This window comes from Drosophila elegans, unplaced genomic scaffold (assembly GCF_018152505.1).
Source record: "Drosophila elegans isolate 14027-0461.03 unplaced genomic scaffold, ASM1815250v1 contig_149, whole genome shotgun sequence".
In the NCBI taxonomy this organism is placed as follows: Eukaryota; Metazoa; Arthropoda; class Insecta; order Diptera; family Drosophilidae; genus Drosophila; species Drosophila elegans.
This window is the reverse complement of record NW_024545513.1, coordinates 16,677,095-16,693,189: the sequence shown is the minus strand read 5'-3', so window position 1 is coordinate 16,693,189 and position 16,095 is coordinate 16,677,095. Positions and strand designations below refer to the sequence as shown.

General features: G+C 39.6%; 2 protein-coding genes across 2 annotated transcripts in view; one reads left to right on the top strand and one right to left on the bottom strand.

Moving 5' to 3' along the window:
• The window catches only part of LOC108137630 (midnolin homolog), a 37,267-nt gene extending 28,121 nt beyond the window's left edge, over positions 1-9,146 (bottom strand). Inside the window, exon 1 of the mRNA XM_017259416.2 lies at positions 8,043-9,146. Within this exon, the coding sequence (XP_017114905.1) occupies positions 8,043-8,386 (344 nt within the window). The 5' untranslated portion in view covers positions 8,387-9,146. The remainder of the gene's footprint in view (positions 1-8,042) is intronic.
• Positions 9,147-10,169: 1,023 nt separating this feature from the next.
• LOC108137678 (inosine-5'-monophosphate dehydrogenase) lies at positions 10,170-15,932 on the top strand. Its single transcript, XM_017259534.2, has 6 exons — positions 10,170-10,268; positions 10,446-10,774; positions 10,886-11,036; positions 12,080-12,731; positions 13,887-14,427; positions 15,170-15,932. The coding sequence occupies exons 2-6, from the start codon at positions 10,638-10,640 to the stop codon at positions 15,273-15,275; spliced, it is 1,587 nt and encodes a 528-aa protein (XP_017115023.1). The 5' UTR covers positions 10,170-10,268; positions 10,446-10,637; the 3' UTR covers positions 15,276-15,932.
• The last annotated feature ends 163 nt before the right edge of the window (positions 15,933-16,095 follow it).

Here is a 16,095-nt window from a genome sequence, read left to right as displayed (position 1 = left end):
GCTGCGCGCGCACACAAGCAAACAAAATAACACACACACACACAAAGAAGCTTAGCAACAAAGAGCAAAGAGAACAATTGCCGGCCGGCCGAGAAAAATTGTTGACGGAAAGAGGGGGCAAGGTGGGTGGTGGGCGAAAGAGTGCGGTCATGAGAGTGGGGAAACACTTCTCTCCGATGACGTTATTGATGCCGTAAGTTGTTGTTTTTTCACTCATTTTTTTTATCGTTATGCATTGAAATAAATGCAAATGACGACGATTTTTTTTCGCTTTCCGCTTTTAAAATAAAAATGAATTACTCAAAATATAATTTTTTTTTTTAATTAAGAACCTAAACAATGCAAGCTTCGACTTAAAGATTTTTGGAAAAGTTAAACAATGTTTGTTTAAAAGAAGTGGATTTTTCTATTTCCAAACCCATTTCAAATTTCATAGATACCGGACTAAAATTGAATATTGATTTGAAAAGATCAAATATTAAATCAATACTTTATAAGATCTGGTCCATAACAACCTCATTTGATTTCCTGCCCAACAAATTCACAGACTGCACATGTGTGTGAGTAATTGAAAATAAGAATGAGTGTGTTTGCAATGTGTGTAGGATGCTGCTGATGATGATGTTATTTAGATTCCCCTCAATATGACAGCAAATTCATGTGAATGAAAACTAGAATCAAAGAATCGAGCTAGTGGTGAATGAAATCGTTTTGAAGGGGAGAAAGGTCGGTCAGTAAATCAATCAGTAAATGATGAAATTCTTTTGCAATTTGTATTAGCTTAGGGTATCAATAAAATAAATATATACATATTGTGAGTCCAATTAGAAACAGACACTTGTGAAATTTATTATAATATAATAATAACATCTGGTACTATAACGCAATTTCTATTTCTTTCCTGGTAAAGATTTTTCCCTTGTTTATTCGTTTAAATTTTTACTAACGTACTTGCTTTTTTTTTAAGATATAAAAATTTTTGTTTTTAAAATATTCGATTTCCTTTGCTTTGTTTCTTGATTTTTCTTTGTCTATTTTTACTTAGAACATTTTTTTAATGGTTTTCGTGGAAAATGCATCAAAATGAAGAAGGGATAACGTTAAAGCCTCACGGTTAATCACCATCACAAGCAATTTTGATTTGCGTTTTTTATGGGCATACACAAAGATTTTTGATGCGTTCGGCACTTTGGTGGTTGGTGTTTTTCTTGGCTTGATGGTGGTGCATTGACACATCTCACCCAAAACCCAACCACTGAAGAAAACAGCAGGAAGAAAAAGTCATTGGTCTGGGCGGGTTATAAATAGACGACGAATATGTTTCACGTATTTCGTAGATCTTCTCTGTTGCATGCAATTTGGCACAATTAAGGCGAGTTTCTGCCAGATATAAAAGATACAAAATGCAAACACGTCGTCTGCCCCACCAGCAAATTTGTAAACGTGCCGTTAACTCAGATTTGGCCACTATTTAATTTTGTATCTTGCAGATACTCACACAGACACACACACAGATAGGCATAGGCATTAGATACACACAGACGCAGCACCTTAAATAAACTTAAAAGAAGAAGGCGACCAACCACCCAAAACAGCAGAGCAAAGCCACACCAACCACCCATTGGCCCAGACCAACCCATCAAAAGCACTATGCAAAAAAGTATTGAACATTTTTCCCACTAATATTTATGCTTTATTCAGTTCTGGGCAATAAATTAAAAGTGGTCTTAAAAAATCACTAATAATTTACTTAATAGTTATTGCCACAAAACTAAAAGCTAAAGAATTCGCATTCCGATTTTGCTGTTCACTTTCTATGTATATGCACATTTATTTTGTACAAAATTTAAAATAAAAGTTCCTTAAGTTTGAATAGTCAATAAATTCTTTAGCTTTTGCAATATTATTCTTTAATATATCAAACAATAAATATGCCATAGAAACGACTAAGAATTTATCAATGCAATTTTTTTCACAGTGTATAAGACCAGACCATCCCATTCATTCACCATTAAAACCGAAGCGATCTGAACCGAAGCTGAGCAAAAAGCGAACGAACGAGCACATATCCTCCCGATTCTGCGATGCTTTCTATTTTTAATGCCTAGCAACTTTGTTGCACCAAGAGTTTCAGTTTATTCTAATAATTCAGTGGGTGGAAAAGCGCCAAGCTGCAGTGATGGGAAAATTTATTGAATGCGCCAGCAGCAGTGAAAAACGATGGAAGAGATGGGTGGGGGGAGGTGGAGATGGGTTGTGAAGAAGAAGCATTGAGGCGTGGCGCCATCTAGCGCCGAACAAAGCCAAGGCTAAGGCCTGATGCCATAAACAAATGATGGCCGTTGGCGGAAGGGGAGGGGAAGGGGAAGGAGTAAGGCAAATAGCGAAGGGTACAAAATGGCAGCCAAGGGCCATTTGGAAACAGGGGGCGGCACTTGTGGGGCTTGGAAATTGGCCAAATGAGAGGGGGATTTTGAAGTGAAGGGGTGGCAGGGGCAAAAAGAAAGGAAAGGGAAAGAAAAGGGTGGAGCAGAGATGAAGCAAGAGGAAATGCGAAGGCAGGTGATGTGAGCTGGTGGTGGTGGACTGTCTACCGACTCTCTGTATCCATGTGGCGTTACTTTCCCAGCAACCAAACGAGTTTTCACACGCACACACAAGAAGGAAAAGGATGTAACGTGCTGGCCCAAAAGAGTTGCCGAAACACAGACCAACATGATTTTAAGTTCCTAAACAAGACCAAATAGCTACTCGTATTATTTAAACGTTAAAACTTTTATTCAAACCACGCGTTCTTTTGTTACAAACAATAATGTCTTTTTTATCATTTCCCAGATTTAAAAGAAAATGATAAGTCCTAGTGTTACAAAACCAAATGTTTAAGAAGAAAGAAGTTTCAATTTTTAACGTGCTTTAGACATAAAAATAGAAAGCACGTATGTACATACATAGATTATTTAAAAGCCTTAGATTTTACAACTAAAACATTACAATAGCAGCAAGTACGTGGAAAACACTGGGCAAATAACATAACTTCTGAAGATAACAATAAACAAATACATACTTAAAGTGTGTTTAGACCAGTTTTGATCCGCTTTAGCTTCTAAAATTGGTAAAATACGTAAGCTAGTTATGAATTAGGATAGTTTTCTTCGGAAAAAGGCCTTAAAAGACTAGAAACGAGTTGAAGAGAGGAGCACAAAGCGAGTGTTGTGTAACCTAATCTGCGGGAGGAGAGAGCGCGCGCGGCTAACAAACACGGGCAAACAGTCAAGCGGAGAGCAGACAAATTGACAGAGAGACAGATAGACGGAGAGACAGACAGACAGACAGACAGAGAGGCAAACAATGTGCAGAGCAGCAGAACAAAGCACGCTTGCCATATTCCAAACAAGATCTCTTCTCGCCGTCTAATCAACAACGTAAAATAATAAATAAAAAAGCAACTAAGAACTGCGCAGCAGAGCCAACAAAGAAAACTGCCTTGTTTTCACCCTTAACCCATGACAAAAAAAAAAAAAAACCAACGCAAACCCATCTCAGTCAAGTATCAAACATGTCAGATACAAAGATAACAAAGATCATTTCGGCATGCCGTGAATTTAAGAACCTTTCGCAACTGAAACCATAAAAGCAATAATATTGAGCGAGACGGATAGATGCGAAACGAGTGAGACGGGAGAAGACCCACTAAGTAAGCCCCAAAAACGCGTCCAAAATCCACCACTTGGCCCAACCTACTCAACTCAGTGGGCTCAACTCAACACACTACAAAAGTCAAAACTCAACATTAGGAATACAGGGCACATCGAAAAAATATTGACAACTGCACAGTTCAAGTTTGTTTTACCACGAAATTAAAACTATACAAACGTGTTATAGTTATAGTTCTTATAATCGATAAGAAAAATAAAATCATATCAATATTTAATGCAAAAATTTTAATTACCGCAAGTATATGTATAAGTACATATGTATGTACATGTTTATAGGAAGTCCGAGTTAGACGAGTTTTACTGTAAGCAGAAGGTAAAAAACACACGCGCCGCTAGTTGATGACGTCGCCATGGGCAATGAGGCCCCGAAACATCACCGATTCCGATTCCCCCATTCCCTTCGTACCGTTTTCTCTCGCTTTAAAATTATGAACAGAGACGAAGAAAAAGCGCATACTAAAATTAAAACTGTTGATAATACAGGCCCCAGGGCCAAGTGAAATCATGGGAGGTGGAGGTGGATGTGGAAGTGGTGTTTGCGTGTGCGTTGTTTAGTTTCATACAATTACGTAGCTCTATCTGAAGAACCCTAAGGTGACATATGGGGCGTGCGGGACTTGGACTTATGTCATAGAGCACACACCTTGGGAGTGCGCCACCAATCGGGTATCGGGGGAGGGACTGGGCAAGGGGCTAGCCCCGATAGGAATGGGGACATCTAATCTGTTTGCATTATTCTGATACGGCGTTATTTCTCCTCCAATTCGAGCTACTGTGCATTTTTTTGCAATATATCGATCGAACTATGAATGTTTATTATTAAATATAACTTTGTTTTCTGATTGGGGCAAAGTGATGAAGCTTTTTATTCTGTGAGAATCAATCAGCTTTTCGGCTGTTTTACTAGTACTTCAATATTATGTTACATTTGTACATACATATATGCTTCGACTTGAAATCCGGTTTCTGGTTTATATGGAAACAGTTCAGTTCAGGTTTCTTTCACCACCACGTGTTAAAAGGGTTGGTATTGCAAAAGACAAAGGAACATAAATTTTTAATGGATTTTTAGCCATGGCAATATCTTGTGTATAATTAAAACTTTATTAGGAACCGCTTTTCTAAATTGTCAAAAGGTATCTATGTACATACATATATGCGAGCTTTATATTCAAAATCGCCCTTTTGCTTGTTTAGATACTTTTAAATTTTTCCTTTAATATTAACAATTATATTTCACTCCAAATGTTATAAATTAAGATCTAAAAGTTAGTAGCGCTCCTTAAATACGTTTCAAATCAGGTTTGTATTTTACATTTAGGCATGGCACACCATTCAAAGCAACCACGTGGTTTTAAAGGGTTGGCCCTTTCGAAAAGATACTCTCCCGCTTTTCCACCGTATTTTCCATTTGGCCAGTTTCTTTGTGGTCGGCCACCTTTTATCCACGCCAGTGATATGGATAGTGGATATGGTGACCTGGAGATTCGCGTTTGGTGGTGCTTAGACGCCTCTCGTCATTCATTTTCCAGTTCGGATGGTGGTGACTTAACACGCAGTACAAAATTCTCGTTCTCATTCACTGATGTGTGCAACATTTTTGCCTTTTGGCTGCCCATCACAGAAAGAAAAACTGCTATGAATTGGAATTAATTCACATTGAAATTTTATGTGCAAGAAGTTAGTAAGTACGAAAGGTAGAATTTAAATAAAGTTTAACTTATATAATGATTGGATGTGGAGATGGATTATTGGTAGAGGAAGATAAGTTAAGTTAAAATTGTTGAAAGGAGGTGTCTGTATTGTGTATTTCGAGATTTGATATGGAGGCGATATTTTTTGCAGTGTTCGTTTCTTCTTTGGCCACCGCTTCATCTTCTTCTTCTAGTTAGTGGTGGCTTCTTCTTTCTCTGTGTCGGCTTTTTCTGCGGGCGTGGGTTTTTTTTTTTTTTGATTTTTCATAGACGTGTATTTGGTGGTGTGAATAAGCTTTTACAGAAAGGCTTTTTTTTTGCTTAAGCCGGGTGGTAGGTTTTTCCGCATCAGTCTTTATTTTATTTTGGGAGGGGGTGGCATCTATGGCTTCTTTCTCTTCTGGTTCTTGTCATTCTTCTTCTGCTCATTTTGTTGTTGTCGTTTGGGCTATAAGCCAACATATGACATTCAGACAAAGAAGAAGAGCAGAGAAGTCCATTTTCCGAGTGTCCGATAAGCGCAGCCTACCAACATCATCATCATCATAAAGAAGAAGAGGCGAAAAGCGGGAAAGGGAGAAAGAAGAAGAAGGAGAAAAGGAAGAAGCAGCGATTTGATTGCAGAACAAAGAGAAGCGGACACAAAAATCTCTGCCGCACACACACTGGCAGAAGACGAAGATGAAAAAGAACTTCAAGTGGAAGCAACAACAAAAAAATACAAGCGGCAAAAGAGATGAGAGTACAAAAAAAACCGTGACGCCATTGCCCATTTGCTTTTGTTGCTTGCTGCAAAGTGGCATAAAACAGATGCAACAACACGGCCAAAGAGGAGGAGAAGGAGAAAAAGCAAGTGAAATTCTTATCAGTCAAGTTTTTTTTTTTAGTAACAGCCAGACAAAGAAAAAGGGGAAGGGCAATTCGGTCCTCTCAATTAGAAATCTATTTGCAGAAATAAATGCAGCAGAGAGAGCGGGATGCAAAAGAGAGAGGAAGAGAGAGAAAAGCCCGCATTATTGCGAAGCCTCTGTAATGCACCAATACACACACGCACACCCAATACATATAAAAAGCCAAAGGAATGCAGGCCCTTCAAAAAACCACTTCTGACTTTAATATTCCCAGTTCTCGGAAATTACCAATGAAAATAAAATATATGTAGTTTCAAAATCAAAAACATATTATGCAACTCTTGGCTAAAGCGAAAGAAAATAATAAATTCAATTCAGAAAAGAGTACAAAAATTATTATTCCGGAAAGTGTAAAAGGCAAAATAGTAACAGAAGTCGCACTTTGCATTAACAGTTGCACCTAACATTTAACTTTTAACAGCACAATGCAACTAGTTGCCTCCCTCTCTTTTTTTCGTCTCTTTGCCTTTTCGTTTTCTGCTTCTGCTTCTGTTTTTGTTTTTTCTGTTTTTTTTTGCCGGTTTTGTGTTATGCGCACATTTTTTACTATTTTTTGTTTTGTATAAATAACAAATTGATTATGAAGTCGCTGGCGAAATATATGTACATACATATGTATGTATGTATGTGTGTGTGGTGCTTAGATCAATTGGCACCCCCATTCCACAACGACTTCAGTCAAGCACTTTGTGCTTAACCCTTTAAACATGCCATTTTTTGGAGGTTATATCAATAATAATCATAATAATAACGAGAACAGCAAAGCAAGCAAACCAACTAAACAATGGCAACTAAGCGACTAAAACACACACACGCATACCTCTCTCTATAACACAGCTCAACAAAGGGGTACAAAAAAGGGGAGCTGCGAGGGGGCGGGGCGGCGCGGCGAAAACGATAACATAAACGATAATCAAAAGCATTTAACTAAATAAAGCTCTAAAAACAAAATGAAATTGGTGTTATATGGCGATATATTTTGTATTGACTGGACATGTTTAGTTTTAGACAATTTTGAACTGTAAGATCATCACTTTTTTACAATCTCAGATCGATAATCAAACAGTTATTCATAAAATGGGAATTGAGAAACAAAAAAAAACTGAACTTTTAACTTGACTTGCAAGATAAAATGCCGTTCCGAAACTTTTGTTTGCCTTATCAGTTATTCTCTATGTGTGCGATATTACCTCATTGGCACAATCATAAGAAATTCATGGTAATATGCAAGTGACACGCTTCCTAAGGAACAACCCCCTTTTTATTATTCAATTTTGCACAGAGTTTTAACTATAAATTTTACCAACATTATTATTTAATAACACTGGTAATCGATCATTTCCACAATAAGGAAAAATCCAATTGAACAGTTTTCTAACACTAAAGGTAACCGAAGTAAAATAGGAATTTATTTCTCAACCCAAAAAGGTTTGCAAATTGGAAATCTTACCTCAAGGAAACTCGATTGATCTCTTCAAACGGAAATAATAATTTTTGAAATAATTACAAATCTTAATTCCAGTTTAATCTTATGAAAAGTGTTAAAATCGATCTTTAGAAAAGTTTAGAAAAATTGAAAAAGTTTCTTTTGTTCTTTATAAAATTGGAAATCATGGAATTGTCACTAACACTGGAAGAAGTTATTCAGGCAATAGGCTTATAAATTGGACATCTTGAATGGTTTCAACTAAAACATTGGCCCGATATCGAGGGGTACTTACTTCTCGCGATGCAGCAGACAGATTCGATCCTTGGCCACCTTCAGCTTCTTGGCGATGATCTTTTTAAGGTTTTCCACGCTGATGTGCGGTTCGACGCTGACGCCGAAATTGCCGCCGGTGGTGGTGCTGATATTCAGGTTGATCGTCATCGGGGATGCCACCACAGCACTTGTTGTTGTTGCCAGGCGCTGCAAGGCGTTGTTGTTGTTGGTGGTGGTGGTGCTGTGGTTGTTACTACCGCTGCTGCTGCTGCCACACCCAGCTGCTGCTGCTGCTGCTGCTGTTGTTGTTGCCTCGTTTTGACCATCGGCAGTGGCCGAGTTTGTGGCCGCTGATTTATCCATGTCCGGTGTTTATTTTTTTTCTTTTGTAATTTCTATTTTTTTACGTTTTGGGAGAGCCCGTCTCTCACTCTATCTTTTCAGCTTTCTCTCACTCACTCACTTAAGAGGACTCACAGGCAAAAAAATAAAAGCAAATTTACAGTTGAAAATCGCGTAACGGCACACGCGGCGACGAGGCGATTGCTTGGTTCAAATTGCCAATCGATTTTCTATACACACCACACCTTGCACACACTCACGAACCGAGCACACTCGCTCGCACACACTCCCGACGTAACGGTAACAGCAACGTAACGTAAGCAACCCAAAGAGAGGCCGCTCTAATCGATTTTCGGTCTATAAGTTTGAGGGGCCGGAGCGGTGCGGGGGCGGATTACGTGAGAGCGACGGCGGAACGACGGCAGCAACAACAACGATTGTGTAGAAGGAGGTGGGGGAGGCGGTAAATCTGAATCTCTGCCCAGGTACGCATGTATGTGAAAGAAGTCGAAAAAAAAAACCCGTATTGTGCTATTTTATTTAGCTGACTACCGAGTTGAACAACCAATTTGTAGGTGTCCCGGTCTGTTCTCTTCTTTTTCTCGGTTTTTTTTTTTAATTTTAATTTGTGTTTGTTCACCTCAGTCCACGCGTCTCTTGGTTTTCTGTAGTTTCTGCAACACAACCACTTCACACACACACACACACTCGGCTGGAGAGTCACACAAGTGGAGAGTCAAGCGGCCAACCGCCAAAGAGCATCTGAGCGACAAAGTGGGGGCACATCAACAATGCGCTGGTGGTGGCAAAGCCTCGATATCCATATCGATTGATCGTATGGTTGGGAACTTCGGTGGTTGTGAACTTCGGTGGTTGTGAACTTCGGTGGCTGTGAACTTCGGTGCTTGTGAACTTCGGTGGCACAGAACTTAACTTTTACAACAGAAATGCCAAAATCAACGTTTTTCTAAGATTTCGGTTAATTCGTAGTTTTCCTAACAGAAATGTAAGCTTACTCGCCAGAGCTGGCGAAACATCTATGCCAATTTGGCTTTCCAACCAATCGGTTGAGAACTTGGATTCTCTAACAGAAATGTTAAAAATTAACGTTTACTTTAGTCTAGCTACACTTGGGCTGCCTTATTTTATTGAGTTTTGCGTCTGGGCCAGACGCTGTTTGTTTAGCTTAGGCCGCTAGAGACTGAAAACGTACGTTTGATATGGTGACCACCATCATGAACGCTTTAAATTTTTCTGGTATTTTTTTGTCGATCTGAATGCCCTGACAGAAAGTGTCCGCCAGTTATTTGCCTCTCGCTCTCTCTCATAGCTGACGAACGGATTTCGTCGATCTGAGTACTTGGCCTTAAAGATGGCAAAATAAAGTAATTATCGGATCAAAAAATGCGTGACGACAAAAGTTACATATGCATATGCAATAAGACATACACAAATACGATATTAATAATTTTTGGATAATAGTTGCAAGCTGGCGCCTAAAATTTGAATTGTTTTCTGTTTGACACAAGCTCAGCTGATTAACAGTCACCCAGTTGCGATTAAATCTCAAAACTTTGGTCGCATTGAAAAGTGTAATGTCTATCGATCTGATTACAAGTACAAGTACAAGGCTGTAAGCCTTAACATGATGCAAAATGCAAGTTATGAGCCAATGTAAGCGCATGTTTTGCGTTATTTAGTAATCGATAGTCAACGCGCCCGCTTTAGTGTGACCGCATTGCATAACACCAGTTTGGCCGCCATACATATATTTGGTGGTCATATTTAGTACCTTCGCCCGGTTCCCAGGGTATATTTAAGGCGACGCAGCGCGTGCACACCACTTCACGAACTTCTTCGGCAAGTGCAAGTGAGCACGCGGCATTTGGACTCCAGCGCACTGGTAAGTACAAAACATGTGCTCGCTGGCATTTTAAGCGCAATCAGCCCGGTCGGCTGCCCATTCTGGCCCAACAATTAACCTTTTTTTTTCTTCTCGTTTATCAATCGTCTTTTTGCGCCGTATTCGCCTCTCTGTGTGTCTGTGTATGTGTGTGCCCCCCTAATTGCGCCTCAAAAGCTCTCGAGGAATCTCTGTGTATACCCTGTGTATACTTCGATACCAAACCACTAACCGCTGACCACTGACCACTGACCACTGAACGCACCACCGAAGGAGGCAAATCCAGCGGTGTTTATCTCTGTAGCTGGCTTGTTTTTGTCTTGTTGTTGTTGTTGACTGCTGTTTGGGTTGAACGCACACGGGCGGAAAATGGAGAGCAAGCTAAAGGTTAATGGCTTTCTGGACGCGGACACTTTGGACGGCGGCATTAAGGAATCCAATCAAGAGCTGCAGGATGGCCTCAGCTGCGGCGAGCTCTTCCAGAACGGTGACGGACTCACCTACAAGTAAGTGTGACACAGCCACAGCGGCGAATGTATCCGTATCCGTATCCAAATCGAATTCACATCATTGACCCCCTCAACCAAAATCAATCCCCAAATCGGAAAACCCTTTAGCGACTTTCTCATTCTACCCGGCTACATAAACTTCACCGCCGAGGAGGTGGATCTCAGTTCACCATTGACCAAGTCACTGTCGCTGCGGGCACCGCTGGTTAGTTCGCCCATGGACACTGTAACCGAATCGGAGATGGCCATTGCCATGGCGGTAAGTATTCGATGTCATCGCACAGCTGCGGTCAAAACAATAGTAGTGGGACAATGTTAAGAGCTCCATAACGTTTCTCTTAGGCATAGGAAAACCTCTAAATACACTGATTCTATAACAATTTAAATGGTTATATACAGAAAGAATTAAGAAAAAATATATATATTTAAATATATTAAAAAATATACACAGAAAATTTTAAATCGTTCCCTTGAGTATTTTCGAAGTTACACGCAAAATTTTGAAAGGAGTTTCAAAGAGCTTGAAAGTATAAAAAGATGGTTTTTTTAAAATCGATAAAAAACGATAAGACTCAAATTTTAATTTATTTTGTTAGTAATTATCCGAAAAATGTTTTCTTATTGACAAATATTTTTTTAATAAACAATTTAAAACCAAAAGCTTGTTTAAAAATCTATTTTTTTTAAGTAACCACTATTTTCTTTGGTAAATTACAAAAATTTAACATACATAACTTTAACCAAATCTTTTTGGTTTTTTAATTTATGATCAAGTTCGGAGATATAGTGATCACACTTCCAAATAAATGTTTTTACTTGTACTAAAACTTATATTATTTGTAATAAATAATAAAAATAAATTTCCATCAATAAAGTTACCATTTTTCTCAAAACGAATTGTGGAAAATTCGCTTAAAAATATAATACAAATGATAAATGTGGATTTTTTTATAACTGCTTAAATTCGTTTCGTGTATTAGCTTCACAAAAAATCTACAAAAAGGACCAAAAGGTTGCTTCGCAACTATTTGCAATTGCTTTTTCCCCATAAACTCAAACAAACTACTATTGTTTTGACCGCAACTGTGTGATATGATGGCCCAGAACCGCTGGCGGGTTTGCCTGAGCTGTGCTAGCTGTGGTTGTAACTCAACACTCTTATGCGCCTCTCTAACCGCCAATGTTTCTATCCTCGCCATTCGCAATTCTCAATACGCTATTCGAATTTCGAAATCCACAATCAACAATCTCAACATTGGCACATTTGCATCTCCCACAAACCATTTTGAATCCCGCGCGCAGCTGTGTGGTGGCATTGGCATCATCCATCACAACTGCACGCCGGAGTACCAGGCGTTGGAGGTGCACAAGGTTAAGAAGTACAAGCACGGCTTCATGCGCGACCCCTCGGTGATGTCGCCCAAGAACACGGTGGGTGATGTATTGGAGGCGAGGCGGAAGAACGGATTCACCGGCTACCCGGTCACCGAGAACGGCAAGTTGGGCGGCAAGCTGCTGGGCATGGTCACGTCGCGAGACATCGATTTCCGTGAGAACCAGCCGGAGGTCCTGTTGGCGGACATCATGACCACGGAACTGGTGACCGCACCCAATGGCATCAACCTGCCCACGGCCAATGCCATTCTCGAGAAGAGCAAGAAGGGCAAACTGCCCATAGTCAACCAGGCCGGCGAACTGGTGGCCATGATCGCGCGCACGGATCTGAAGAAGGCGCGCTCCTATCCGAACGCTTCGAAAGATTCCAACAAGCAGCTCCTCGTCGGCGCCGCCATCGGCACAAGGTCGGAGGACAAGGCGCGACTGGCTCTCCTGGTGGCCAACGGCGTGGACGTCATCGTGCTGGACTCCTCGCAGGGCAACTCCGTCTACCAGGTCGAGATGATCAAGTTCATGAAGGAGACCTATCCCGAGCTCCAGGTCATCGGCGGCAATGGTGAGTTTACACTTACCTACGCAGTTTTAAGTATTATTTATTGGAGACTGAAAGTAATTATTTTTAGACCTTTGTCGAAAGAGTTATAATTTAAAAAAAAAAATATAAACTTGACAACGTTTGACCTTATTATATTTTTTTGATTAAAAAATAAAAGCCAGAAATTATTTTTTAATAAAAAAAAATATAATAAGCTAAATATTCCATTTTTTACATAGAGTGCTAGCAAAAATGGTTGCAGTTATAGCTAATATAGGATTAAATCGCGCCAGCTGCAATCCCATTTATTTGGAAATATTTTTATTCCAATAGTTAACTATTTGAATTGAGGCAGTAAACAATATTAATCAGGGGACTGAAAATAATCATTATAATTTTTTTTTTGTACTATTAAAGCAATTGAATTTTACGATATGGCTACTATTTGGATAGTTTTTCCAAATCCACAACACGATCATGACTTCATTTTGTATTTATTTATTTACTTGTATTTACTATATTTTTTTCTCCATCTCCAGAGAAAAATAACCCATAACTTTGTCCACCTGATCTTAATAAAATGAAAACTCATATAAAAGATTTCAAAATAGAACGCAAAATAATTGAGGGTCAACAGTCTAGACAGTTCGTTCGCCTGTCTCAATGCATTTTTTTATGTTTTTAATTTATGTATATTTTAAAGAACCTTCTCAAAATAAAGAGACTAGTTGTATTAAAAAAAAAACCGATGTACTATATGTGAAGAGCAAAGAGGGCTCCCTTGTATTCAATATAATGGTATACATTTATAAAAAACAGCAAAAGAAGCACCCAACCTTTTCGATCTAGTTCTCTTTCATTTTTGTTTTAAGAGCAATTATATCACCATTATCGCAATAAGCTATTGGGTTCAAACATATTGTTATCTTTATTATCACGAGTGGGTTTTTGGGGCGTACGAAGATAGTGTTTCTACTTTGTAATATGCCAACTTATATCGACTAAATGTAAACACAGTTTCTTTTTACGTTGTATTGGTGGTAAATGTAGTGTCACATTGTTCTTTTTCTCTATGTCTAACTAATTTTAAACACATTTGCCTTACCTTTGTCGTTACTATATATTTTGTTAATTTATTTGGCAATTTTAATGATGTTTTTGGTTGACTTTCACCAGTGGTAACCCGTGCCCAGGCCAAAAATCTGATCGAGGCTGGCGTCGATGGACTGCGTGTCGGCATGGGCTCCGGATCCATTTGCATCACCCAGGAGGTGATGGCCTGCGGATGTCCCCAGGCAACGGCTGTCTACCAGGTGTCCTCGTACGCCCGCCAGTTCGGAGTGCCCGTGATCGCCGACGGCGGCATCCAGTCGATTGGACACATTGTGAAGGCCATTGCCCTGGGAGCCAGCGCCGTGATGATGGGCTCACTTCTGGCCGGCACATCGGAGGCACCGGGCGAGTACTTCTTCTCGGACGGCGTACGGCTCAAGAAATACCGCGGCATGGGCTCCCTGGAGGCCATGGAGCGTGGCGATGCCAAGGGCGCAGCCATGTCGCGCTACTACCACAACGAGATGGACAAAATGAAGGTGGCCCAGGGCGTCAGCGGCAGCATCGTGGACAAGGGCAGTGTGCTCCGGTATCTGCCCTATCTGGAGTGCGGACTGCAGCACAGCTGTCAGGACATCGGCGCCAATTCCGTGAAAAAGTTAAGGTAAGCAGATTATGTCTTCCCTCTACACATATATATATATATAGTACAGAGGTTTTTTTTAACTTAAATCATCGATCTATAGATGTTAAAATCTTATCTTAGAAATGCCCATAAACTACAAAATTACATGGGTTTTTGTTTCATAACATAAATAGATAGTTTAACAGATAAATAGTTATAAACTTGGTTGCTTCAAAAGTAAATAGAGAATAAATAAAGAACTTAAAAAGTTTGCTAAATAAATTTAAAAATTAAATCTAAATCTATAAACAATTTTACCTTCAAGATATTTAAATACAAAATATTTTTGGCCAAACAAACTCGTTTAAAAAAGAAAATAAAAAAAATTACATAAAAATTATTTTATCCTAAACATTTAATGTGAAACAAAGCATAAAGTTTAAAGGTTCGATTTTATACGATTTTGTTGAAATCACAAACAAAGTGTATTTTAATTAATTTTTTTGAGAAGTCTGATTTTAAAGAGTGTTGTAATGTAATTATTACTCAAGAAAATACTATTTAGGAAACAGTTCAATGGCCTTTAAAATTAATTTATTAAGTAGGGAGGTGCCACAGCAATCACTAGCGTTTTAAAATGACTTAAAATGTAGTCACCTTCTTAATGTATGTCCCAAACCAAATGTGGTCTTTTGCCACATAGATTTGGACATTCTGGTTCCGAATGGATTACCCCATGTGTGTTACCCCTTCTCTAAACCTGCCATCCGTTCTTCCCCAGGGAGATGATCTACAACGGCCAACTACGCTTCATGAAGCGCACCCATTCCGCTCAGCTGGAGGGCAATGTCCACGGCCTCTTCAGTTACGAGAAGCGACTCTTCTAACATACGACGACGGCTGCGCCGGAACTGGGCGGTTGCGGTGGCGGTGGCGGTGTCATAGGAGGTGTGGCTGCCCCTGTCCGAGAGCAGCATCAGCAGCAGCATCAGCAGCAGCAACAGCAGAAGCAGCAGCAGCAGCAACACCATCAGCAGCAGCAGCATCTCCAACGATCTGGAGCAGATAATCTGCTAGACTACACCCGCCTATTCGATCGCAAGTGATTGGAGATTGAAGATTGAAGATTGGAGATGGGCACACCTTTTTTCCCCCCCCTGGAGTTGAACCAGTGTTTTAGACTAAGTCTCGTAGGAGAATCCCCCCTTTTTGGTGGCGCTGGAGGTTACCTCGAATCGCCCGCATACATGTGTATACCTGTATACCTTATCCATCTGTCTGGCAGACAGAATCCTATTATTAAGTGTTTACAGTCCACAGAATGGAGCTGTATTGGAAATATGTAATCCTCATATATTTGCTACATACATCTTAATCTACATCGAGCGCAACGCGTTTGTTGGCCGCTTACTTATTTGGCACGCTATATATGTACATAGGTATTAACCTCTATTTGTATAGTGTTGGATGTTTACTATTATATGATGAAGCTCGCTTCAACTTTTAAAACTCTGCCAAACTTATTAAATGTGAACTGAAACTAATTGAAAAGTTTATGTGAATGGATTGGATTTTTTTATGTGGATTGGAAGGGTGCTAATCTTTATCAGCATCTTGTGGATGCCTTATCAGTGCACTAAATTATGTAAAATGGGTTCGCTTCACCTATCAATTGTGAACAATGGATTTCTTTTTATTGGCTGATTT

Bases quoted from the DNA above. Each gene is read 5' to 3' on its own strand.
- LOC108137678 (XM_017259534.2), top strand. From the start codon at position 10,638: ATGGAGAGCAAGCTAAAGGTTAATGGCTTTCTGGACGCGGACACTTTG. The intron at 11,037-12,079 runs GTAAGTATTCGA...TCCCGCGCGCAG, and splicing joins AGATGGCCATTGCCATGGCG to CTGTGTGGTGGCATTGGCAT. The intron at 12,732-13,886 runs GTGAGTTTACAC...GACTTTCACCAG, and splicing joins CCAGGTCATCGGCGGCAATG to TGGTAACCCGTGCCCAGGCC.